Genomic DNA, 27,985 nt, shown 5'->3' on the forward strand with positions numbered 1-27,985 from the left:
TTACCTGATTTCAGTTATTGTAGCGGTATAAACTGCTCCAAATTCTAATTGTTGCTCTTGCTGTAAAGTATAAAAGAAACCATTAGGTTCATAAAGATAACAGGAAAAAAATAGGCAAAAGCTATCATAAGATGTCTACTTACATCATCTCTGCAAAGTTCAGTAATGAAGTCTCTTGCCTCATGCATTGCACTAGGTGTTGGTGCAAATATGGAGAAGGTTTCTTCATCAACCTGACTAATTGTGACACCTTTAGAATAAACCCAGTATCATGATGAGGGGTGGGAAGAACACAAAAGAGGTAACAAATTAACAAGTTCAGCCAGGCACATGCCTGTAACCCCAGCACCCAGGGAGGCCTAGGACCCCGTCTTCAAAAACAAAACAGTAAGTAAAATTAACAAGTTCATTACCAGAGGTGACTAATGTAAAAATCAAATACAAGAATGGGGGTGTGGAGAGGGGAGACCTCAAAGCAGCTGGATGGGTCCCTGCATGCCTAATGACTGCAGGGCATGAAGCATAATGCACTGCTCTCCTGCCAGGAGCCTGGCATTTACTAGGCCCTGTGGGTATACCAGGGAACCATGTCCTAGCAGCAAGGCTAACTTTTAGGGTTTTTGTTTTGCTCTTTAGTTATGACTAGAAATATTCGAATACTTTCATCATCATGTTTTTTTATTGTCATCCTTTAGAATGAATATGTAAATCATGTCAGTTTCTTTTAATACTGGTTAAAGCAATTCTGCTTGTCCTTTAGCTCAAAATAACTATTAAGCCATCAAAACACTGCTTCTAGAAGAAACAAATTAAAATGTAATTATTTCTGCATATATTCCTTTTTTCTTTTTCGGAGACAAAATCTCAGTTGTAGCCTGGGCTGCCTATCTTGGAACTCAGCCTAGCCTTGAACTCGGAGATTCACCTGCCTCTGCCCCTGAATGTTAGTACTGAGGGTGTGTATCACCACATCTGGCCTCTGCACATAGGCCTCTTTAAACAAAAGAGCCTAAATGAAACTAAATCAAAGCAGTAGAGGTAAGAATACTTAATAACCTTTTCAAGTGAAAAACTAAAAATTATTTGGGAATGTTTAGTTTTAAATGTGAAAGTATGATTTTTTTTTGTCATCCTTTCTCTTTTCTCTGAGACAGGGTCTTGCTAATTTGTCCTTCAAGCTGCTATCAAATACCAGGACCGTGGACATGACCCACCACATGCTGCTTTATCCTTCTTGAATATAGTTGAGGATTAAGGCTTGTTGACTTAGAAAAGAGTCCCACAGAAAACTCATAGTAAATATATGTTACACTTTTCTTCTGCTTTTTCTCTTAGCCTTTCAAATACCATTTTTGGAGTAACAGAGATGAAATAGCAAACTTACATGGTTTGTCATTTAATAATACCCTCAAACTACATATAACCCTTACCTGTTTCAGCCTGAAGTTTTTTTAAGTGATATCCACCAGGTCCAACAAATTTTGCTCTTTTTGATAATGGAACCTTAACTGTTTCTGAAATGCAATGAAGACAGGTAGACAAGTATGTAAAGAAGCCAAAGATATACGAACCTAAACATACATACAAGTCTCTTTATGAAATAGAAGAAATTTGTTGTGATTAAAATTACCGAAAAATATACAAGATTAATATTCTCAAACTTAACATTTGGTTTTCTTTCAATATAAAATTTATTTTTAAGATACATAAGAACACATAGATTTTATGTACTGTGATTTTTGATACATGTATACATAATATAATGTTGAACTCTGAGTAAATATATCTGTTCTTTTCCATTCTTTTATAGAAAGAAAATTTAAAATCTTTTTTCTAAGGCTGGTAAGATGGCTGGGTTAGTAAAGGCACATGCTGCCGGGCCTAATAACCTGAGTTCAACGTCAGGACTCAAAGGATAGAGTCTATTTCTACAGGCTGGCCTGAATGCCAAAAATAGTGTAGCATGTGCGTACCCCACCCACATCTACACATAATGAATAATGATAATAGTTTTCTTTGAAGGTATTTAGCAATCAAAGTATTATAATATTCTTATTTTGTTAAGAGCAAAATGTTTAAAGATAGTAATAAATGTTGAAATATTAATGTTTATCAAGTTTTATCAGTAATACTTTTAATGTCTTACCTACGACTGGTCCATTTTCTTTTCTAGATATTCGAGGTTTTGAAATTGTTTTGTTCATTATCTGTAGTATCTCCTTCTTTGCCACTAGAAGAAATAGCAACAGAATAAAAACTAACTCCATCGAGTAGGTATAATCTGAAATAGTTTCACTGGCATGCAATCCAAACTATCTCACTATGAGAGTTCTTCATATTCCAGTTATCTTACAAAGTCACTTTTGTTCCTCATTCACTTCTCCAGACTTCTAACTCCGAAAGTTGTTTATTTTGTAAAAATTAAAGTTTCATTGTTCTTTCATTTGGGTATTCAGTCAATGTGATAAATAATTAATACTTGATCATGTTAACTTATATTGCCCCAACTCTTCCAGTTTTAATGGTGTTGGGGATCTGATCCAATTCCTTATACATCACAGGCAAACATTCTGCCAGTCAGCTACACTCAGTTTTGAAAGCAATATTTTATAGTACGTTGAGTGGGAATTATAGGCCACATAAACAAATTAGACAGAACTAAAAGGAGAATAAATAAAGCACCTTGATTTACCTGAAGCTTGTTGAATGGCTTCCATTACAATTTTAATTGGTATTCCAGGTAATTTAATATCAGCCTAATATAGAACAGCCAAAAATAAATAGTGGCCCATAACATTATGTAAATATTTAAAAGATTAAACAAGCTGGTTTCAAAAATACCTGTAATGCAGTTATTCCCTTATTTGTACCGGCTATTTTGAAGTCCATGTCACCGTTATAATCTTCAATTCCCTTCAACAATTTAAGAAATTATAGTAAAGTTTTACACAAAGCCAAAATTCCTCCATGGTCACGGTAAAAGAATGTCAAGTCCCAGCTCTGAAGTAAGCTGTGTCCTCTAACACTACATGCAAAGAGCCACCTCTCCTGCTTGGCATTGTCACTGGAGATAACACTTTATGGTCATGCTGTTTCTAAAACTACATGAAAATTAACTTACAAGTATACAGTAGTACACATCTTTAAATCCACGCAAACAGGAAATAAACACTGCTCTATCCTGAAGTACGCCTGTCCTTCTAGAGCGGCGGTTCTCAACTTTCCTAACGCCAGGATCCTTTAATACAGTTTTTCATGTTGTGCGGCCCCCAAGCATAAAATTTTCATTGACGCTTCATAATTGAAATTTTGCTGTTATAAATCATAATATAAACATCTGTTTTCTGATGGTCTTAGGTGACTCCTCTAAAAGGGACATTCAATCCCATGAAAAGGGTTATGACCCACAGATGATAACACTGTTCTAGGCTTCTGTACGTCCTTTTTCTTTGTTTGTTTTTTTGTTTTGACAGGGTCTCGTCACGTGGGCCCAAATTGTCCTGGAATTTGCTATGTAGTTTAGGTTAGACTAAGACTAGTAATACAGGTGTGTGCTACCATGCCTGGTCTAAGCATGTACTTTTAGATATACTTGTAAATATTTCAAACTGGGAATGTACTTGCCAGAATATCTGTGAGCAGACGATAATCTTCTATTTCACCTTTCTCTGGATTGTTTTTGGTAACCAATCCCACTGCTACACCTGCAACAGCAGATGAAATTGGGACCCCTATAACAACAAAAAGGTTTGTGTATAATTCATGTAGTATATATATATAAAGCATGCTGAAATTTTGTTGACTTTCTTGGTTTGTTTTTGTTTTTTGAGACAGGGTTTCTCAGTGTAGCCTTGGCTGTCCTGGACTTGCTTTGTAGACCAGGCTGGACTCAGACTCACCAAGATTCACCTGCCTCTGCCTCCCTGAGTGCTGGGATTACAGGCGTACATCACTGTACCTGGCTTTGTTGATATTATTTTAATGAGATGATCGTCTCATCTAAATCATCGTATCAAGTTAAAAAGTCCCCAGTTCAGTTCGTTTGATTCTTTTATATTATAATGTAAATTCCCAAGTTATAAATAATGTAAATAAAAACGTAATAAGTGTAAAGCCACAGGTAATAACTATACTTGGCCAACCTCTAAGAGAGAAAACTCTTATCTATAGTCTGCTATGTTGCTTTTGGTTCCTTTTTCTAACCCTATGTTTGTTAAATTTCCTAAGCCTGAACCTTTTAGTTGCCTCACCATGGTCTTTTAGGAAATGTCTGTATACAACTATAAATGTAAAAAAAAAAAAAAAAAAAATTCTTTAAATTCTTATTTGAAAGAAACATGTTATATATGCATTAACTCGTACCTATAGCATACTAATCCCCATGAATGTAATTACTAAACACAAAAAGTACATACCCATGTTTTCCTTGCTGTTTTGAAGTAAGCTTTTACCATGTAGCTGGGTAGTAGGTTCCTGCCTTAGTTTCTTAAGTGCTACGTCACAGGCATGCACTACCATATAAGGCTACCATATATAAAACAATTTTTAAATTGGGACAGAATTTTACTGTATAGTTTTGACTGGCCTTTTACTCACAGAGATCTATCTGTCTCTGTCTCACAAATGCTGGAATTAAAGGTGTGCTACACCATTCCCAACTAAAACAAAACTTAAAATTTTGTGTACTTTGTGTATTTAAATGTAGACAATGTGTGCCATATGTGGAGGTCAGAGGCCAACTCTGGAATCTGTTATTTCCTGCCACTCTGCAATTCTGGGATCAAACTTAGGTTATCAGGCCTCTCCATACTGCACTGAACCATCCAATCTGATACAGGTGCTTAGTTAAAGGCATGGGTATTTATACCTGCTCAGACTGTCAAGCTACCTTCCAAAGGTATGTACTTTTCATGTCATGTATAATGATGCAGGAGTTTGTTACTGCCTCCCCCCATTTCCTCATGTGCATGTGTGGGTTTGTGTGTCTGATACAAGGTCTGACATGGTGATGTGGCCAGGATGGCCCAGAATTTCAAGGTTGGTTTTGAACTCTCATTCATCCTGCCTCTAAACCCCCCAAGTACTGAGCTAACAGCTGTATACCACCATGTCCAGCTTTCTTGATAATTCCCGTTAAACCTTTTTTGTTATCTTTGCTAAAAGATAAAAATGATTTTTTGAAACTTGATTTGTTTTTTTTATGTATGTGTAAACATGGCAGAATTTATTTTTACTTCTTGTCTTTGGTTCTCATGTATATGAACTCTTTTGAAGACCTTTTGTTTTCTCTTGTAATACTACAACAGGAGCTTTCATTATGAGCAGGAGATTGTTATTAAATTAAGCTATGTTGTTGTCTAGCTTGTTCACTTCAATAATACTGATTTTTTTTTCTGGGTAGAATTTTTATATTTATGAGACCATGGTTCCTGGATTTTGCTTAGAAAGGCATTTCTTCAAGTTTTGATAAAATTCTGTTTTTCTCTTCTTCTTCAAGTTTGATCTTGATTACTTTTATTCTAATCTGTCTTATCTATATCTCTGGCTTAAACTACCATTATAATGATGCCTTTTTAAAAATTTACTTTACATTTATATATATATGAGTGTTTTGCCTGAATGTATGTCAGTTTCTTAGGTGTGTGTCTGTTGCCTGTGGATGTCAGAAGAGGGCAATGGATTCCCTGAACTAGAGTTATAGAGGTTGTACGCCACCAAGTGGGTACTGGGACTAAATCCAATTTTTCTTAACCAGCTCCAGAATGGCAACTTAACTGCCTTGTCCTTCCACCTGGATTTCTTGGCCAAGGCCTGCATCTGCTTAGACAAAGTGTTTCCTGGAGTTCTCTATCAAATAGAATCCATTTAAATAAATAAAAACATAGACCCCTTTAAGTCCTCCCTAACCTTTTAGATTTGTTGGTTGTGTTGATGGGAATGCTTAGAGCAAACACTTCTGCATGCTCAGCAATCACTACATCACTCAGTTGTCCCCTCAAGCTGGAGAGCTGTTATTTTTAAAGATTTTAAATTGAGTGTATGAGTGTGCTATGCTTGGCAAAGAGGACATTAGATCCTTCAGAGCTGATGTGATAAGAAGTAAGAACTGGGAACCAAAACCTAGGTTATCTACAGGAGCAGTATAAGCTCTTAACTTCTGTGCCAGCACTCTAGCCCCAAACTGGGGGTCCAAAAATGTTTAGGACATTGAGGTGGTTAGAATGAGATTGTCCTTCATAGGCTCAGTATTTGAACACTTGGTCCTCAACTGTGCTGCTGCTTGGAGAGGTGATTAGATCTTGCTGGAGGAAGTGTATCAGTGGAGGCAGGCTTTGGACTACAGACCAGCCCCACTTTCAGTCTGCTCTCTCAGTGTTTGCAGTTAAAGATGTGATATCTCAGTTAATCTTTTCAAGGGTTCTATTGAGAGAGAATCTTACTAAGTCACTTGGCTAGCCTTGAACTCATAGAGATCTGACTGTCTCTACCTCTGAAGTACTAGAATTAAACCATGAAGCCTGGCTGCTTTTTTTAAAATGAGACTTGGCTGAGAAATGCAACCTCTGAAGAGAAATGACTCTTTTGCTTACCACTGGGGCTCAAGAACTTAGATCAGTGCCTGATTTAGTAAAGATTTGTAAAATGAATAAATGAAGACGAACTGTAGAAAACTGTAATATATATATATTTCTACTGACTAGAACTAGGAAAAGGTCATTAGCAGTTTTTACTTTGGCCTGTTGTAAGTTTTTATGTTGCTTAAGTAATATTAAAATATACTTACATGACTGGTTCACTTTCTCTGGTTTATCCTCCTTTCTATACTTCCTTTTTGTGTTGTAAATGTTCAAGGTTAGCAGAGCAATCGTTGTGTATCTTTTGTAGTGCCTTGTGGTACCTTTTCTCTTTCTTTTTGAGTAGCATTACAATTGCCAGAAACTGCTCTTGAAAGTCTAAAATGTGAACTCTTTCTTTCTTAGTGTCACAGTCTCGGAGATTTTACCAGACAACTTTCAGTATTTCTACTGAATTCTACAGAATTCCTACACTCCTGACCATGCTTTTGGAGTGCCACTCCCTCTATGGCTAGTATAAACTGACTCAAAGATTATATGGTTACTTTTTCTTATGGATTCTAATGATTTCTGTTTACTAATTGAAACTGCCTTATAGACTGGAATCAGTCTGGAAGTCTTCACGTTTGGAAGGTGAGAAAGTAAACTGAGTCACAAAGGGAAGTATATAAATTTAGGTGTATTTTAAAATTTAGTGTCTTTTAGCTAAAAATAAGAACCTCAGCCAGTGTATTTCTTATATTCTACTTTGTAATTACCTTGTATCAGGCCTAGGTTGGTAATCTATAATCTGCTTTTGACTTTTTTAAAATCCAATTTAAACAAATCTTTATATTCTGTACTAATGAAATATATATGTAAAGTAACAGTTTTGAGAAATAATTTTTTTACCTGCATCCATTAATGCCAAACTTCCACCACATGCAGATGCCATAGAAGATGACCCTATTGAAAAAGAAAAAGAACCACTTCTGTTGTAATATATTGATTTCTTAAAATGTAGAAAACAGCTAGTGTTGTTTATTTCCATATACATATTACACTTGAACATAAATTGTTAATAGTCTTTTCTTCCTTCTTTGTAAAATCACTTAAGGGGCTGGGAGATGACTCTGTGGGTAAAAATGTTTTTTGTGCAAATATGAGAACCTGAGTTTGAATTCCTAGAACCCATTAAAAAAAGGCTGGGTGTATAGCCAGATGTACATGGGCCCCTAGTGTCACAAGATGCAGAGACAGAAGGATCACTGTGACTTGCTTGGCTACCAGCCTCATTCCAGGTTCAGTGGAAAACCCTGTATCAAAGGAATAAGGTAGAGAGTCTTGCAGGATATTTGTTCCCACTGTGAACCCCGAGATTGTGAACTGTAAAACCCTGTTTCTTGCTTGGTTTGGTTGAGCCCTAACACACAGCTTTACTCCAAGAACTTTCTGTTTATTATGGTATGATTCAGCCAGCCCTAGCACACACCTTTAATCCACGAGCTTTCTGTCCACAGGATTTAATAAAGTTGACCCTAGGTCAAGAGGCAGAGCAAGAAACCAGCTGACAGGGATTAAAGAGTAGGAGGGACTTTGAGTTGAGGGGTATTTAATATATCGTGTAGAAGTAAAAGGAGCTTTAGCACTTGGCTCCTTCGGCTTGAGCTAGCAAGCCTTTGACCTTGGGTTTTATTTTATTTTTACTTTTTGCCTTTTCCTCCTGGGCTGTCACCTGAGCTAGTGAGCCTTTTGGGCTTTTCCCTCAGAGATATGAGCTAAGTGGGAAGGTCAGCTGGTGCTTTTTCTGCTTCTCTGAGCTAGCAGGTTTTCACCCTACTACCTGGCTCCTGAGTCTTTACTAGTAAAATTGGACGGTAGGTTTTTTTTTTCTTTTTTTTAAACTAACAAGAGAGTGAGATAGAGCAGGGTATCTGGATTATTCCTCTGGCCTCTGTGTGTCTGTACACAAAATTCTGCCACTCCCAACCCCTATACTCATACCTATACCCACACAATACGTAAGCAATAAAAAAAAAAAGAGAGATTTAACTCAATCTCTCTTATGTGACTAAGTACATGGCTACACAGTACAATACAGTAGCCACTAGCCAACAAGTAATTACTCAAATTTAAATTAACTGAAATAAGTTTAGTTTCTCCATTGAGTAATTCATTGGGTTTTCATTATTACAAAGAATTCTGTTGTGCAGCTTTGCTGCAGAGATTCTGAGCCCAAGAAACCCCCAGAAGGCCTAGCAATATTTCTGTTGCTTTAATTATAGGGTACAAATGAACAGGATTCCAATTCCAACTAGTAGAGAACAAAAAAAAATCTTCAGTTTACATTCTGAACTAACTTTATGGTATTACCTTAAAATCTGTGAGCACTGTGGCTGCTAGACCCCGCAGAACTCTGTGCCCATTCTGCCTCATGACAATACCTAGTTGACACATGCATGGACTAATTTATTCTATTTAATTTTGACCTTTTAGCCCTGTTTCTCTCCTGGTGTCCACTTATTCCTCTCTGATATGTGGATTCTTTGATGGATCCATCTGTTTTGGCTGCTACTCTCTCCAAGCTTAACTTGCTCTGTTGCTTGTTTGCAAAAAAAAAAGTAATCCAAATTAGATGTGCTGTAATACATGAAAAAAGAGAAATACTAGTTTCTGATTTAGAATGCTTTCAAAATAACTTAGTAGCTAAGAACAGATTCAAGACAAGGGTACGAACAATTTAACTTATTTTCTCCTGCAGCAGGATTGAGACTCTGTAGTAGTAAACATAGCATAACCTTAGAAAAGTTAAGATGGGGCTGAGAGATGGCTCAGTGGTTAAAGGCACTGACTGCTTTTCCAGAGGACCTGTGTTCAAATCCTAGCACCACATGGCTCACAACTGTCTGTAATTTTAAGATTTGATATTCTCAAATAGACATACATGTAGGCAAAACACCAATGAACATAAAATAAAGGTAAATAAAAAAAGAAAAGTTAAGACTGTATCAGGGAATCTAGTCTTTTCTACTAGGAAAGAAATAGTGAAATATCATACCATTTGATTCAAGGACTTCAGATGTAACTCTTATGGTAAAAGGAAAATCTTTGGGAATAACAGGACACAAAGCTTTCTCAGCAAGAGCACCTAAATAAGAATAGAAAACAATAAGCAAAATGTGCTAAGTCTCTCTAAGAATACAATAAAAGCTTAGGATTGTACTCACCATGTCCAAGTTCTCTTCTGTTTATACCAGTAACTTTGCCAATTTCATTGGTTGCATAAGGAGGAAACTGAGAACAAAACATACACATACACATAAGTGACATGGAATGGCCTCAGATACGTTACCAAAACAATAAAAGAAATTACAGTACAAGAGAAACCCACTTTTGTTATAAAGACTATATTACCTATCTACCATCTGTTTGTTTATTTATTTATTTATTTATTTATTTATTTATTTATTTGGAAAGTGTCTGAAAAAGATCCAAAGTATGTATTAGCTATTTGTACTGTGTAAGTAGATTGGAGTGTAGGACATGGTTATGAAAATTTATCTCATTCAAAGATTTATTTTTATTTTGTTTGCATAAGTGTTTTGCCTGTATGTATGTCTGTGTACATGTGTGCCTGGTATCCATGGAGGCCAGAAGAAGGTGTTGGATCTGGAGTGATTATAAACTACCTCATGGGTTCTGGGAACAGGGAGTTATTTACTGGAAAGCTACTTATCTAAATCTCTTCTCTAAGCAATAAAATAACCAAATCAGCCTTCACAGATACATGGTAAGATGTTAATGGCAGGTCCGAAGGAATGGGCACATGGAAGTTTACTATCAGCTTTTTAAAAATTTTGCTGTATCCTAAAAAATTTTCACAATAAAAATGTTGGGGAGAAAATTTATCTTACCTCATAGTGCAGCATGAAATTTTTATCTTTTACTCCACTACAAGAAAAAGGAATGATATTAAAACCATTATTAGGACATAAATCACTAAAGGTTTTTTATGATTTTAGAAAAACAATTGAGTATTAATAAGAGTTGGTTGGAAAAAGAAAACTTGAAGAACAGAGGATGAATGGGATTTTTTTTTTCTTTTTCTCTTGCTATGCTGTTCAGGTTGGTCTCAAACCCCTCAGTTAGGTAATGTTCCTGCTTCAGCCCCCTGAGTAGAGTAGCTGAGAGATGCCTTCCTATTGCTGGACTTACAATTGAATTCTAGGTTGATAGAGGAAAACAATTTTCCTTCAAACAAACAAATTGGTCTTTTGTTGTTGCTTTATAGAGGCAGGGTCTCTTGTGTTTAGGCTACCTTTCAATTCTCTGTATAGTCAAAGGACAGCCGTGGGCTCCTGCTCTTCCTCAGTATGTGACTGCAAGTGTGGGCTATGGCCCATTTAGGCGGTGACAGAGACTGAACCAATGTTAACCAACTGAACCATACACATCTCCAGCCTCCACCTGTTGATTTATTATGTACATGAAAAACAGGTGGGGAGGCCAGCAACCCCACCATGAGCTAGGCTGTAAGTCTGTGAGGCTCAGGACCATCATGCAGTGGCACTGGTGGAGACATTATCTTCAGCAGATGAACAGAGTTTTACTGCTGAAGTTGTAGGAACAGGAGGAGAGCCCATATTTCTGAGCACAAAGTTAATATTACTTGAGACTAGATAGAGATTTTATTAATAGCCTCTGGCTTATTTTATCACCTGGGACTTCACGCATGATGCTCTCTCTTTTGTAATGCAAAGTTTATTCAAGGTCATCTGAGAAGTTGCTCCTGGGGACCGTTTCTAGGGACATAAGCTAAATGTGATCACATTACAGAGTAAGTGCTTTCCAAATGTGTTCCAAGCCAACAATTCAGAAGATACGGTCCACCAACAGAAAAGCATCCTCTGCAATTCTGACCTTGTAAACAGAAAAATGAAGTGTGCCATACAAGGCTATTCAAATAATAATAAAGTGGTTATGGTGGCTTGCAACTGTAATTCTACCACTCATAAGGTTAAAGCAGGATGATTGCTAAGAATCTGAGGCCAGTATAGGCTACAGACTGAGGCCTTATCTCAAAACAACAAACAAAAAGACTAGCACTGCCCTTTAAGAGTTTGCCAATGATGAAAGTAGAATAAAGTACTAGGATATACACAAAAAGACTATTTAGTGAAAGAACACAGAATATAACAAAACTTACTTTATAGCTGTTATAATTTGATCTGACTTAATACTGGATTCTAATGAATCAAATGTAACAGTACAGAGTACCTAAAAAGAACAAAATTATTCTTTAAGCTTTAAAATATTAACAACAGAGGTTAAAACTAAAATGAAACATAGTTTGTTAGTCTATACAATTGGTAATTGTTTTTTATTGTTGTGGGTTTTTTTTGTTTGTTTACTTTGGTTTGGTTTGGTATATGTGTGTGTGTGTATGTGTTGGGGATTGAACTGAGGGCCTTGCACACTAAGCATGTGATTTACTACAGAGCTACACTCCTAGCCCCAAACTATCTGAAAACTTACCTAACCCTTCTACAAAGAAAGATGTAATATATAAATACATAATATACAATGCTATCCACGGGAGTTATTAGAGTAAGTAGACATTCACTCTGAAATATCAAGCTGTGAATGTCAACAATCCAAATGGCCCACTAGTAGTGCTGAGGTGGAGAGAGGGGAAGACTCATAAAACCAATGTTACTGCATAAAAGAAACCGCCACTCAATCTGAAGGGAACATATTCACAGGTTCCTGTACGATAACATGAAAGAGACTGGCATATGTACTTATAATTCCAGAGGAGAGTCATATATATTTGAAAAAAATAATGGCTAAAAAGTCTCAGGCTTAATGAAAAGACATATTTGTTGATTCTAAGTATGACATATTCCAAGAAAACCATATTTCACTCATATGCTGAAATCCAAAGATAAAGAACACATCTTGACAGCACTCACATAAAAACAATACATAACATACAGGAATAATTTCAATGTGTCCCATCAGAGAAAAAATAAAGAACAAGTCCGGGAGGCAGAGGCAGTCAGATCTTTTTGAGTTTGAGGCAAGCCTGGTCTACAAAGTGAGTCCAGGACAACAAAGGCTACACAGAGAAACACAGAAAAACAAAAAGAAGAAAACACAGCACATCAAACAAAAAACAGCACAACATCTCTTAAGTGCTCAAAGAGGTTAAAAGCAAGCAACCCCACACTCGAATATTAGTCATTAGGTTAAGCATAAACTGACCTTGCCCTCCAGCTAGAAGGCAGGCCTGTGAGAAGAGATGACAAAAGTATCCAAGACACCTAATGTTTCACTGTCTCTAATGTTTCAGTGAAAGGCACAGAGAAAGTGAGTCGAAGGTGAGATGCACTATATTTACTGTAAGCACTAATTCAAGCTGTCAAAATTCCATTTCTCAAAATCAGTGCAAGTCTAATGTAATTCTAAAAGGACTATTTGAAATCGAAATACTTCTAACATTCAAATGAAGAACCAATGTATGTGAAAAGCTCCAACAGTTTGTAAAGAGGGTATATAAACAGTGAAGATGTACTTCATAGACATTAAGGTGTACCCAAAAGGCTGGATAATGAAAATGATATTGACCCAGAAAAATACACAAAACAATGGGTATTTATAACCTTTAATATAAAATCAGTGGGAAAAATAAATGATTTGTGAATTGGTTTCACTATACACCATATGCAGGAATACGTTCCAAGTATATTAACTGTCTAAATTAGTGTTAGAAAGCTAAGAAAAAAACAATAGGTACCTAATTCTGTAACTCTAGAAATAAGGAGTGATGTTCAATAGAAAGTAAAAAGGAGATAAATTATTGCAAAATAGCAGGTACAGTACTGTAAGTAATGTTAAAAATAGAAAAATAAATCAGCCCAAAAGTAATGAGGACAGAAAGAAGTTCAAGACACACAACTCTAGGTGAAATGATCTGCATGAAAATAGGTATGCAGTCTTCGTGGGTGTGGCTCACACAGTGATCCCGTTCACTAGATCACATAAGGAGATTCTCAAATAAACTAAAGCAACAAGATACAACTTTGTGCTTATTCGGTTAGCAAAATGAAGCATGATTAATGTAAGAAAATGAGGCATCAAGCATTAAACCATACAGAAACAATGGATAAACAAAGGGGTAAATGAACAAGTGAATATTGGAACAATGTAAGTATCAGAGAACAGGTATCTATGTAAAGAAAAAGAGTAAGACAGGTTTGAAGTAAATGTAGAAAGCATGCAAAGATCATGAATGATGAACAATGACAGTGCACCCTAAAACAAGATGTAGTAACTTAATTTTGTGCTTTTAATATTAAACTAAAAATATCCAAAAGTTCTGGAAAATGAAATGAACATATAGCAACAAAAGCAGTTTCCTGTGGAGAGCAGAGCAGGGAAAAGGAGCTATAGAGATAAACTGAGCTATGTATGGCCCTGTGCCATTATTTTCTTAATTATGGCAAATGTTAACCAGGTATGTAAATTTAAACATACCAAATCAAATACTTTAAGCATCAGGCTAAGTGGAATACCAGGTCAATCAGTCAGGAGAAACCCAAGTTTGATGCCAGCCTGTGCTGCAGTGAGCCTCCAGGCCAGCCTAAACCACATAGTGAGAGTCTAAAAACAAAACAATTTAAAAAAAAAATACACAAAAATTCCATATATTGTTAAAAATGTATACTTTACTACACTAAATTATATCTTGATATTATTTAAATTATATTAATAAACACATTAAGTCATGCCAGTACTCAGGGTACTCAGAAGGCAAAGGCAAGAGGCTCACGAGTTTCAGACTAGGCTAGGCTACAATAGTGAGGTCATCACAATAAAACAACAGGAGACTCTGTCTCTTATATTTTGGTTGTGAGTCGTCTCTTCAACAGCTGACTCATCCATCTCTCCAGCCCAGATACTCTTTTTCAAAAAAAACAAAAAAAAGTTGGGCACAGTAGTAGTATGCATCTATAAATCTAGTGCACCTATGGAGAGATAGGGGGTGGAGACAGTGTATAATCACCAGAAACCCACATGTCAGCTTTCTTGGCAAATGTAGTTGTACACAACAAAAGAGGTTCCCTGGTTTCAAATTAAGGACATACAAAACACATCTGCCACACACAACTTAGAGCAGATACTGTTGGCGGTTGGTCTGGTGCTGTGTATTCATGCAGGTGCCTTGAGATCTTGTTACCACCCTGCCATGGGCATGGTTATAATGTTCAGCTGTCTCTGTAAGCATGTGATGAGAAGGAATGTTCCCCAATAATCCCCGACTGGCTGATTAAAAGACCTGGGCAGGGCAGAAGGTAGGCATGGCTAAAGTTCAAGGGCTTCGGGAATAGAAGGATCATTGGGGACACTGGTCTGGGAAGAAGAGGGAAGCAGAGAGAGCATGGGAGAAACATATGGCAGGCATGAATGGGAAGTGGCCCAGATGAAGACAAAGGAAATATTTATGGGATTATAGGTGGAAGGTAGCCTGGGATGGGACTGGAAGGTAAAGGTTTAGAGGGTTAATATCTGCCCTGCCCCAGATAAGATAAGGCTATTTGAAAAACCTATCAGGTATCTGTCTTTTATTGATTGTAATTGTGGGTTAGCTACATTGCTGTAATAATTATAAGGTTAATAATCAACATTTGGCCCTACCGTAATAAACCACAAGATATAATTAAGTGACTTCCAAACATATTACCTGTGTTTGTCCTCTCTGAAATAATGCTGATCCATGAAGTGTTTTAAACATATCTACCTCACAGCTTATATTCCTAAGTGAAGTCAAATCTCGCCCATCACACCTGTAAGAAAAGTAGTAAAGCCATACGGGAAATCAGAAAAACTAGATTTCTTTATCTCCACCATTAATTTCTAAACGCCAGCTGCCTACAGTAACTTGTTAAAACTTTAAACTCTAATATAAATGCTTGGGCTCCACTCTAGCTTCCACTGAGTCAGTGTGTGGAGGTGTGACTCAACAGCAGGAGAGCTAGTAGGTGCTCATTTATAAGAGGAGCATTACTCCTTACTCTCTGAAACCAGCTTCTTCCCTCGAGACAACTTGCAGGCACAGCACCTACTTCAATTCTGCCACAGGAAGATATAGTTACCTTTTGTATTCATTCAAAACAATACTTCTGAAAACCTCCTTTGCAACAACATTGAAGGATTCTATTATTTCAAATTGGTCGACCTCTGGAAATTTTTCTATAGAAAAGAGACAAATCAAAGGTTTTATCCTTTTGGAATGTAAGTTCTCCAAGGTTCACAGCATCAAATCTAGTATTGTAGTGATAAGCCAAGGGAGCTGGCTGAGCATATATTCCTGAGACAAAGCACATTAATCAAATTCTCTTATGCCAGTTTAGGAATTTAGCTTAATTTTTTTTTTTTTTAAACCAGATCAAACTCAGATTTTGAAGCTTGTTCAGCAAGTTCTGTCACCTGCTGAGCCACCTTGCTGACCATCATTTCTTATTCTTGGTAAAAGGGATTTAATATAAAAGCCTAAACTTTTGAAGATAATTACAAGTAATCGCATTAATATAAATATAGCAGAAGAATTTTTATTTTAAAATTTGATAAACACTTCCACAAGAGGGCACTTTTCTCTTGGTGGAAAAATTAACAAGAACTGTAAGCCATACTCATACTCAAGTTACTACAAGAATGATGTTATACAGTAAGATACTCTGCTTAGTGACTGTGAAGAGTTAATCTAAAAGTCTACCCTGTGTGGTCCCAGACAACGTAAAGAATAACAAAGCATCATGCTGAATGATGACTATGTGCCAGGTACAGAGATGTACATGACTTAACCTATTTAATCTCCATAAACCAGGTATTATTGGTACTGTAATCTCACAGATAGACTCAATAATTTATTAAAGTTTTTTTTGTTGTTGTTAATTATTATTATTTAGTATTGAAGGTTGCACACAGGGCCTCACACATTCTGGGCAAACACTCTACCACTGAGCTATATTCTCAACTACTGGTTTTTGTTTGTTTGTTTTCTTGATTTTGAACAGGGTCTCTCTACATTACCCTGACTGTCCTGGAACTATGTAGATCAGGCTGACCTGGACCTAACAGAGATCCTCCTGCCTCTGCCTCCCAAGTTTTGCCTGGCTGTGTTTTCATTTTTAACTCAAGAATTTTAAAGAGCAGTTTTTAGATTTTCAAATGATAGGCTATAGGACTAGCACCCAAAGATACTGAAACAGATAAGAAAGGAACATTTTACATTCGTTATTTCCTAGGTGCCTACCCAAGCCTGTTAGCCAGATTCTCAAAGTTAATGTGACAGCCACCCTCTTACCTATCTTCGTTACAAATTCAAGATAAAACTGAAGAACTATGAGAATAATCGTTTTTCAAGGTCTTAACATTGAAATATGAAAACAAATCTATGTGTTTTTTAAAAAAATTTGTTTTTCTTTCAACATCTTTGAAGGTGAAAATAGAATTTACCCTTTAGTTGTTCCTCTGTATCTAATCTTATCTTGTTAACAGCTTCATCTCTGGAAATCTAAAACAGCATTGATATTAGTGTATAAACATGACATTCACATTTCTATTGTCAATGTTACATAAATAACAAACTGTAAGAACAGTAATAGTAACATTCCTGGAAGGGTAAAACCTGATTTAATTAATTCAAGTATGTATTTGCACATTTCCTTAAAGTGTGTATTAAGGAAAGAACAGGTAGACTTTGACTTAGCTCTACAAAGAAAAACCCAGTTGAAGGCAAGAGATTAGAGTTAACAAGAAGAAAGGCACCAGAAAGGAAGCAAGATGGATACAAAGTGTGGTTATGAGCTCTCAAAGGAGAATTGCTTCATTCAACATTTTGTTAAGAGATTCATTTCTTTATTACAGTGCTGCCAATCTACGAAAGGCCCTCATGAATGCTGCACAACTGATCTACCACTGAGCCACATCCCTAATAGGAATAATATGTACAAACAAAATTGTATGAGTTACAGAAGTAATCTTCTAAGGTATACCTACTTTATCATGTTCATAATCCGTAAAAACTGCATAGAGTTTCTCCATGGCGAGTCTATTAAGTATAAAATAAATGTTAACAATATTTGAATATTTAAACTATGAAGTTTTTATAACTGAGACAAATTATAAATAGCAGTGAGCTACAAATGAAATAATAAGCCTTTCACATAGATCAGATAGTCCTGCATGTCACTGCTAATGTGCTTAATATCACACTGACCAGATTTCTTACCACATCAGCCAAATCATTCACATGGCACCATTCCCCACTTCCTCTTTATTGCTCATTTAATCCCAACTTAGATTCACTATTTGCTCAGTGCCTCCCTGTCTGTTCTAAGCATTGCCAAGCACTGTCTAAGCACTGGGTACAGGGCTGGTTCAAACCCATTTCTTTTTGAGAAATCCAATGGTTTCCTAGATATTCAAATATCTTATGTTTTATTCTCTTTTCTCTGGACATTGAGAAATAAAGAATATGATTTTTAAACAACAAATGTTTGTCCTTTTCATTTACAATTTAAACTTTTGTCGTGGATGAAGTTTGTGTTTAACTGTGTTTATCCTCTTGTAGGCATCAGATAGGTATTTCTGGTAATGACTAAAAGCAGAAAAGTGCTGCACGTGAAGCGATAGAAAGTGCGTTTCCTTAGAGGAACTTGAACCTAGTGACAGCTGCCCAGGTGCACAGGTGTTCTTACTTATGAGTGTACTTCACAATCTCTGGTGAAGGAGTAAATATCTTCTGGGGTGTCCTCTTGGCAACACCAATTCCTCTGACCAACTGCTCGATGCCCTGAATTATCTGCTGGGTATGCTTCACCCCCACTTTGATAGCATGGCAAAAGTCCTGCTGTAGAATGTTTTCTGCAGAGGCTTCCAACATGACTAGTTAGAGAAAGTAAGAGGATGGTTACTGTCTTAGAACCTTCACCAATGTAGTATTTTTGAATAAAAAACAAAGACACAAATAACAAAAGAAAGTATAATGTTGCAAGTAAAATCCAGAATGAATGCATCTAAATTATTTACCAATTTGGCTTTTAGGTGCTCCGGCAACCACTAAATTTAAAGTACTAGAAGACATTTCTTTTCTTGTTGGGTTAACAACACATTCTCCATCGATCATTCCTATTCGTACTGCCCCTAAAAGATATTAAAATGTTGGCAACTGTTTAATTAAAACTTGCAATTTTCAGTTATTCTAGTAACAGCTTCAAACCATTGTATTTTTGACAACAACATGACATTTCTATTTTTCCCATTGTTAAGGTCCAGAGAGCATCCTATCCCACCCTACTTTGTTGGCTCAGTGGAATGCTCTGAATCAGTCCAGTCAACCATTTCTGGCACATCTGTTTATGTTCTGTCCAGACTATTCTGTCAAAAAAAAAAAAAAAAAAAAAGCTTGCACCCCTCTCACTAACATTTCACTGACATACCGGCTATGCTGAGAAGCCCTACTTGACAGCCTGGCCTGTTTGTGCCATGTTTGTAAATATAAATGTTTGTATCTTTCCCTTACTCATGCTAAAAGCAAGAAGAGCTTCTTTAATTTTTCTATTGTTAGTACTCAGATGGCCTTTTCTCCTCACTGCTTAGCCCAGCTGCTAGCACTGAGGACACTTCAGTCATTCACTGATTGCCTGGTTACAACTTACAGAATTATAAGTTACAAACATGATGGTTTTATCTTGAAAGAGTATATACTCTGGTAATTCTCCACTGTAAAGAGAGCTAAGATACCAAATATGAAGGGATCTAAGAAGTCTAGGGCCACAAAATCAATAACACTGCAACAGAGTTGGTTATTGGTGACAAAATCCAAAGTAAGGATGAGAATGCCTGAATGACCTGCAAGAAATCTTGGAATGCATTCAGCTTCCCATGAAGCAATAAATCAGCACCAATAACGTGTTCATTATTACTAAAAGAATATAAACAGTGGTTCATACTTTCAAACTGTAACTTACCAACAGGTCCATTCCAAGGGATATCTGATAAGGAGAGGGCTGCAGAAGCTTTAAAAGGGAGAAAAATAAAAAACTGAAATTATAATATTTCATTGCTTTAAGAAATCAGCAGTGATCATTTTAGTTGGTGTTCTTATACTTACCACCATTAATTGCTAGGATATCAGGTTCATTGATACCATCTACGGCTAGCAGATTACAAAGAACCTGGCAATAAAGGAAACAAATTAGACACCCAGGCACATGGAGGATTATAATCAGCAACCTGGCCTAAAATATTAGAACTATATGATCAATATCCAAATCCCTTAGAGTTAACATCACTTAAATTCTTGACACTAGGCATTTAAAACTTGAGTTTCCTTTTTTTGTTCTTTTTAATGGTGTGTATGCATGGCTACTGGGCATTGTTGAACCTAGGGTTTGCTTTTACTACCAAGCTACCTCCCCAGTTCTGTTTCTTCATCTTTAGAAAAAAAAAAATATGGCATATTCCTAAGGGGTTCATGTGAGAACTAAAGTACATTACACTACAAGTATTCTGTAAATGTTAGCTATGTATTTGCATTATTATCAGCTGACACTGCAATGATGTACCTGTGCTAAATTCTTAAAGAACAATTTCCTTGAGGTTCTGATATTCTCTCAAAGGTATACCTACTTAGTGCAGTTAAGTAAATAGTTACCTAAGTATGCCTACCTAAAGTATAATCACCATGAGGAAAGAAAAGCATATTTAAAAAGTTAAAATAGAAGTTCAGAAGGCTTAGAAATAAAGATGTTATAAAAATTAGCTGTGATAAGTTAGTCATGATGGCTCACTGCTGTAACCTCAGCACGTGGAAGCGAAGGCAGACAGACTGCCATGTGTCTGAGGCTAGCCTAGGCTGCTGTGAAGTGTTTAAAGCCAGCCTGAGCTACAGAGATTTCTATCTTGTATACCAAATAGAAACAATTAGTTATGTTGGTTGTCATAGTGGGCTACTATTAACTTGACCTACAATAAAGTGCAGCCACTCATGTGGCCACCACCCGTGACTGACCATCTTTTATGTACACTCATTTGTTTCCTAACACAGGGCGTTTTAGATTCTCATTCAGTCTTCCTGGAGAGTTCCCAACAGTCACGTACTCCTGCTCATAATTCAGGTGTCAGCGGCACCAATCACATACGTTTTCCCAAGTACTGCCTTTTGAATTGACTTAAAGTAGAATGCACAAGTATCAACATTCCTTATAAAGCTTTCTCTCCAGTTATAGAAATTGAGTAATTAAAAAATATAATGTCTAGTAACAAATCAAAGCAGAATTTACCTGAGTATCATAAAAATAGCCGGCTGGAAAGAGAGGTCGAATTGAACGATCTGTCAAAACAAAAGAAAATATATTAAATGGCCTTGCAGAGATGTTTTAGAATAAAAGCTACTGAACTAACATAATAGGTGTTGAATATGTCAGACACAAACAAAAGACCATGTGTTAAGAAAAGCATTCATAGCTGCCACATGCCTTTACTCCCAGTATTTGGGGAAGCAGATCTCTGTTAGTTGGGAGGCTAGCCTGGTCTACAGAGTGAGTCCAGGACAATCAAGGCTACATAAAGGAAAACCCTGTCTCAAAAACTAAAAAAAAAAAAAGAAAAAAACCCATAGATAAACAATACTTTCATTAATGCAGACCATTACCTAACAAAGCAGGGGAAGAGACTGAAGACCAGCAAGACAAAACGAACATAGTTTTTCGTTTTATTGTGACTGAGGAATACTTATAAATATAACTTAGTACAGTGCTTGCTTACTGTGGATGGCCCTTGATTTCACCACCCCCACTGTGGAGAGCTGCTTTGTCAGGGTGTTTTTTATTTCTTTTTAAATAATTTTATACATTCACTTGTATCCCAGCTTTAGCTCTCTCCGTCTTTCCTTCCCAATCCTCCCCTCCCTCCCTCCCTCATCTCCCTGCCCCCTTCCAAGTCCACTGAGAGGGGGTGTCCTCCTCTCCTTCCATCTGGCCCCTGCCCATCAGGTATCCTCAGGATGGCTGGAATGTCCTTATCTGTGGCCTAGCAAGGCTGCTCCTCCCCCAGTGGGAAGGGGAAGCTCATGAATTCATGTCAGAAACAATTCCTGTCCCCCTTACTAGGGAACCTACTTGGATACTGAGCTACCATGGGCTATGTCCGAGCAGGGGTTGTAGATTATATCCATGCATGGTCCTTGGTTGGATAAACAGTCTCATAGAAGACCCCTGTGATCAGATATATTTGGACCTTGTGGGGCTCCCTGTCCCCTCTAGGATATACTAATTCCTCCTTCCTTCATATGATTCCCTACACTCTGCCGAAGGCTTGGTTATGGGTCTCAGCATCTGCTTTGATACATTGCTAGGTAGAGTCTTTCAGGTGCCTTCTGTGGTAGGCTACTCTCCTGTTACTTGTTTTCTCCTATTTCCAATGTCCATCCCCTTTGACTTTCTAGATGAGGATTGATCATCTTACTTTTGGACCTCTTTTTTGTTTATCTTCTTTAGGTGTACATATTTTAGTATGTTTATGCTATCTTATAGGTCTATATAAGTGAGTATATACCATGTGTGTCTTTCAGTTTCTGGGATACCTCAATCAGGATGATCTTTTCTATATCCCACCATTTGCCTGCAAAATTCCCGATTTCCTTGTTTTTAATTGCTGAGTAGTATTCCATTGTGTAAAAGTACCACAATTTCTGTATCTATTCCTCTGTTGATGGACATCTGGGTTGTTTCCAGATTCTGGCTATTACGAATAAAGCTGCTACAAACATGGTTGAGCAAAAGGGTGCTTTATTAATCAGCAAAAAATGTTTTCATCCTGGCCTTTACCTTGAGACAGAGAAAAGAGGAAGTTTCACCAAGTTCCTTAAAACTTGTTTGTGTGACCTTCCTTGGACCTTAACTGCTACAGGGAAGTAGTTTTAGAAAAAAAAAAAAAAAAAAAAAAAAAAAAAAAAAGGTTGGCAGTTCCTCAAACTTCTTTCTTGTATTGATGTGACTTGTTTTAGCTTTGCCTATAAAAAGGAATTGTGGAATAAGCTCACGCTGCAGTCTTACTGACAGCCAATCCCAAGTGCAGTATGACTTTGCTTTAATTATTTCAATCCTCACTCCCCACTCAGGAACTGCTTGACTCTGCTGGTGGGTTCTGGCACCCCACAACACTCAAGCCTCTTCCTTCACAAAAACACTTGGAAGTTGATATACTTCAATAGCTGATAAATACAATGCTTTTAGGAGTTAGTAAGTTGAACATAAAAATGAAAAACCACAAGGGAATAAATTTATCAGAGAACAGACATGGGCATGGAATTCACACGTTCAACAGATTCATTCATCCAATATTTACTGAATGCTTCTTCACCAGGTAGTATACTAGGTATAAGGATTTGGCAGTGAGGATTTTCCTCTCATGAACATACATCTGAGTGAAGGAACAGACTGACAGTCATACAATGAAAGGAAGCCTGGGAGACACTGTAGAATGCAGATGGAAAAGAAGCGATGTGAACACTGGCACAGTTGGGGAGGGAAGTGCCTTGGCTGCTAGCTTACCTATTATTCGACTTGTAAGAATTTCTTTGTCAGAAGAGCCAATCTCTCTTCTAAGGTAGTTTGTGGGGATTCTACCCGCAGCAGCAGCCTTTTGTCTATAGTCCACCTGAGATAGCAATCAAGAATTAAGGTTCCTTTTTCTGGTAACAAAGTATATCCGAAGATTTGCAACAAAAGCACCAATTTTCCTGAAGTTACTAACAACTATTCTAGACTACAAGTAGTCTAGTTGCTTTGAGCTTTCTCTTACACCTCTTCAGGGAGGAAGAGTATATGGAGCGCTTCAACCGACCATTGAAACAAAGCCTTTCACTTAGCAGCCACGTGACTGCTGCATCTTACTACTTTATAGTCCCCTTCCCCTGCTTTCTGTGCATCACACCTGTGAGACATAACTGACTTCTGCTCATCATATTAGAAAGACACAAAAATCCTAATGAATTCACTTAACATATAGCTGCAGATTCAAGCTGGAAGAAACCCCACAAAAACGAGTTCATTGCTTCCTTAACATACAAGTCCTCCCGCACTCCCACCAACCTCATCAAGCTGGATATTCTGGAGTAAGCATACCTTTAGCAATCAGGTCAGTCTTGTAACCAACACACAGTCTCAAACGTCTGAGGGCCACTCTTTGCTATAGAGTTTAATTTTAACCTCAGACACCTAACAGGGTATTACAAATTTTACACTTATACCATTCTAGAGACTCAGATAAGTAAGCAAATACTTACCACCAACGGCATGAACTGGGAAGGTGAAGGCTTTGTTTTACTGACTGCTGTGACCATAACTGCAGTATCACCTGACTTGATTGAACACACAAATAACAGTAAATTTCTTTGAAATCAGGCATTAATGTATAAACAGCAATTGAATGAAACCCCACTCCAAATAAACTCAATGGAAGATCTCTTATCTTTTTTGAAATAATGTCTTATTAATAGCCCTGGTTGCCTGGAATTTACTATGTAGACCTCAAACTCAGAGAGATCTACTTATTTCTGCCAGCAGAGGTCCAGGACACTGGGTTTAAATGCTTATACCTCTAAGCCTGGCTCAACAAAAGATCTCTTATTTCATGTAATTACAACCTGTCCAATCTTGATCCTTCCTATCTGACCAAGTTCAGTATTAGAATATTTACTGAGGTTTTCACATGAAGAAATGGCTTAATTAATAGCTTAGTTATGTCAATGAATGGAATCATATTTTTTACTCTTTAAGAGGAAATTTAGACAATAAGAAAATTTCCAAGAATTACTATTCTGACACTAGAAATACCTATACTAGTATCTGAACCAGCTCCTGATACCATTGATTATTGATGACTTATAATGGTACAAAGATAGCCAGTCACTATGACTAAAACAGACTAGTTTCCTACCTGTACCACAGCACAGCCATCTGCAAATCTTGCCAATTTTCCAGAGGATAGTTCTAATTTTCTGTTTGAAAATAAAAATTTAAATACAAAATGACACTAGTACAAGTGTTTACTTTTTTTTTTTACTTAAAAAAAAAAAAAAAAAGCCCACAATCTTCATGTTTCCCCTTCATAAAAAAGCATAAGTAAGCAGGATTTGTGATCATCAAAAGCACAAAGGAGATTTAAGTACAGCTTATAGATGATAGAAACCAAGGCAAAGGATTCGTCTGGAGGAGACAGAAAGTACTTTAGGGAGAAAACAAGATTCTTAATTATAAATTCCCATCTCTTATCCCTTGCCTTGTTGGCTGTATAAACCTAACACACAAACTCTTTTCTTCCCTATTAACATACTTTTAAAAATTTCCGTATTACTTTCTGAAAAAAAATATAAACTTTTGAATATTGACTACAAAGACTTTCATGTTTTGATATATAGCAGTATTTTTATGCTACCCTAAAATGCTACTTCTGAGAAGTAACAATATTTTGAATGCTTAGAAACTTAGTAGCAATAATAACAATAAAGACTTTCATGTTCAACAATGGTGTCAAAACAATTTAATGGTGGGAAAAAAAGTCTTTTTTCAGCCAAAGGTGTGAGATGGCTGGAAAGCCACATACTCAATACAAAAATAAAAAGCCATACATTTTAGGTATTGTTCTCTTAAAGCAAGTTTAAAACACTTAGGAAAAAACAGTAGGAGTAAATCTCCATAAACTAGATTAGAAAATGTGTTTTGATGTGATATCAAAAGCCCAAACACAGAGGATGATGTATCTCATGCAAGTAAATACCAGCTCCTGTCTAGAACTACCCACAAGGCACAGATGTATAAATAACTTAGTTCTAAAAGTAAAAAGGTATGCTCTATAAGCTTATCAAATATATCAAGAACACATATATGAACACATCGGTATATTAAAGGGTCTGAGAGAAAACAGGGCCAAGAACTCATCAAACAGAGTGAAGGAACAGTGCCACACCCTCCCCTGGACCCTTTAGAAAGACATCTAAGGATGCCAATAGTGACAAACACATTGATCTGCTGCTTGGGCACCGGCTGTGTGTCAAAGGACTGACAGGCAGAGGACTGACTGTCCCTAAAGCTTCAGCTGAGCTTGGTCCCCACTGGGTGCATGGCCCCTCAAACTGTTGTTGGTCTTCATATCTGTATGGCCATCCCTCTGGACCTAGTTCTGAACCTTACAGATTCAGCTGAGCTCCACCATGTAGCTTGGCCCTATGGATCTCCAACAGCTCTCCAAATGGGACTACCAGCAGCAGTCTCTCTGTATTTGTCCTCGCTCTTTGCCTCGAGTCTGGTGAGTCTTTTCAAATCCTTGAACTATGCAGCCTCTTTAATTCTGCAGTCACTCTGTGCAAGCTGTAATGTGCAATCTGAAAGCTGATATTACTAATTGACAGCTGAATAAAAGAAATCCCGTTTGCAAAACAGCCAGGTTGTATCAAAGGAAATTAGAACTACCTGGCAAATGGCTAAGAGAACTGATAAAGTCTGTGTATTTATTGTTGTTTAATGAATTCTGATAATGCAGAAAGGTTTTTCGGGGGAGGGGCACAGGTGCTTTTGGTTGTTTCTGAGAAAACTTAAATTGATGGTATTTTCTTTTTGTTGTGGTTAAATTTGCCTCTTAACAATTTACTTTTCAATGTTATATGTATAAAATATCTCCAAATACACAGAGGACCCATACTACATGGGTAGCCTCTGGGGTTTGTGTGTGTGTGTGTATGTGTGTGTGTGTGGGGTTGTCCCAGTTTTGTTAACTCTGAGAAGTGTATACCTTTTGACCTTTTGTTGTCTTAACTACAAAATGAAGGTAATCGTACCTTCACTGCAGGTTTTACAGGACTGTGTGAATCATACAACAATCATATAATCATTCAATAAAATCACAGTCCCAACTCCGGCTCACCCTGGCCTGGCTATTGGCAATCAATTGAGCTGGAGCACACACTGACAACGCGTTAACTCGAGGTGGTAGTGGTAGGTTTCCTACTTCAGAGACCGAGACCGAGGTCTCAGAAAACACACAGAAGGATGTCAGGGGCACTGTGTGCATCAGACTCAGCAAGGAAGTCCACCACGGAGCAAGAGGCAAAGGGCAGCGGCCAGCTTAGGAAACGGGAGGGCCCAGGGAGACAGACTTCCAACCCGGAAAGGGAAGTCTCGCATTCAGGTTTGGGGTGAAGAGGTTCCAGAGCCTCAGGCTGCTGGCGTCCCACCCCGGGGAGCTGCCTACAGAGGTGGCTGGGCAGGGCACCGCGTGGGAAGCCTGCGAGCGCCCGCCGTTCCTTACCTGTGTCCCAGGTCCACCGCCACCGCTCGGGAGCCGGCGCTGTCCCACCGAGCTCGCACTTGCAAACTGGTGAGTGCCCGAGCCTGCCCGGGCCGGCCGAGGGGAGCGAGGGCGCCGCAGCCCAGCGGCCGCAGCCGCAGGCACCGGCAGCACTGCCTGCAGGCCGCCATGACACCCAGCGCGCCAAGGGCCCGAGCGGCCTCATTGGTCAGCCCGGCGTGGGCGGGGCCCGGCGCGTTTCCGGTACGGTGGTGCCTAGGCGCCGCCGCGGAAACAGACCAGTGTCTGTCTACGTGGTTCCGAGAGGGTCAAACCACCAGAACGCGTTTTTTTTTTTGTATCCTTACCAGCGAAAAGCAAAGACTACCGTAAAAAAGGAAAAAAAAAAAAAAATTACACAGAATTAAAGAAAGCCATTTTAGTAATGCTGTGTGCGTGTGTTTGTGTGCTATCACGGTTTAAAAGGAACTCAGAACAATGTGTAGCTAACAATAAAGAAGTGCTGAACAACACATGTTTATTCGGTTCTGTTAAGATCTAGGTTCGTGTCTATGGAAGGGCTCTTCTCAACCGGTGGTTTCAGCCACCGGTAACTTCAGCTCTCGGTACCTGCCTCCAAGTGCCAAACTGGTGTGCTAGACTTGCCTTAAAGCTTCAGGCTCTGGAAGTGGAGTGCTATCCAGCAAGACACCTTCCGTAAACCTCTGGCCTCCACAAGGACGTCCACAAACAAGCCCGCGCACCTACACACACGTGTACCTACACACATGCAAACAACCAAACCAAAACAAACACTTTTTTTTTTTTTTTTTGAGAACCCCTTGAACAATATAGCTTTCATTCAGTTGTAAATGCTGGGGAAGTGCATAAAGATAGGAAGAAGTGTATCTTTGTTTCTTACTGGCAATCTAAAACAATTAGAGTCGTAGTAATTTTGTGTCATAAACTCAAGCAAATGTAAACATTGAAGTTTATGGCAGAGCTTTTTTTTTTTTTTCCACTCCACACTATGTTATGCTAGTCAGTTTTAGGTTAGCACAGAGACAGAAATATAAATT

At 37.7% G+C, this 27,985-nt stretch overlaps 1 protein-coding gene across 1 annotated transcript; it reads right to left on the reverse strand.

Annotated features, from left to right (window-relative positions):
- On the reverse strand, positions 1 to 27,097 carry Pnpt1 (polyribonucleotide nucleotidyltransferase 1). Its single transcript, XM_055628769.1, has 25 exons — positions 26,928 to 27,097; positions 24,561 to 24,621; positions 23,908 to 23,982; positions 23,174 to 23,279; positions 20,903 to 20,952; positions 19,732 to 19,795; positions 19,589 to 19,636; positions 18,648 to 18,761; positions 18,317 to 18,503; positions 17,616 to 17,667; positions 17,073 to 17,130; positions 15,710 to 15,806; positions 15,298 to 15,400; positions 11,761 to 11,831; positions 10,469 to 10,505; positions 9,782 to 9,848; positions 9,613 to 9,702; positions 7,467 to 7,520; positions 3,625 to 3,731; positions 2,842 to 2,913; positions 2,693 to 2,756; positions 2,147 to 2,230; positions 1,431 to 1,514; positions 144 to 250; positions 1 to 60 (listed from the first exon to the last, which is right to left on the reverse strand). Exons 1-25 carry the CDS (start codon positions 27,095 to 27,097, stop codon positions 1 to 3), a joined length of 2,082 nt encoding a protein of 693 aa, XP_055484744.1.
- Between the last annotated feature and the right edge of the window lie 888 nt (positions 27,098 to 27,985).

Source organism: Psammomys obesus, unplaced genomic scaffold, assembly GCF_907164565.1.
Source record: "Psammomys obesus unplaced genomic scaffold, mPsaObe1.curated_primary_1811, whole genome shotgun sequence".
NCBI lineage: Eukaryota > Metazoa > Chordata > Mammalia > Rodentia > Muridae > Psammomys > Psammomys obesus.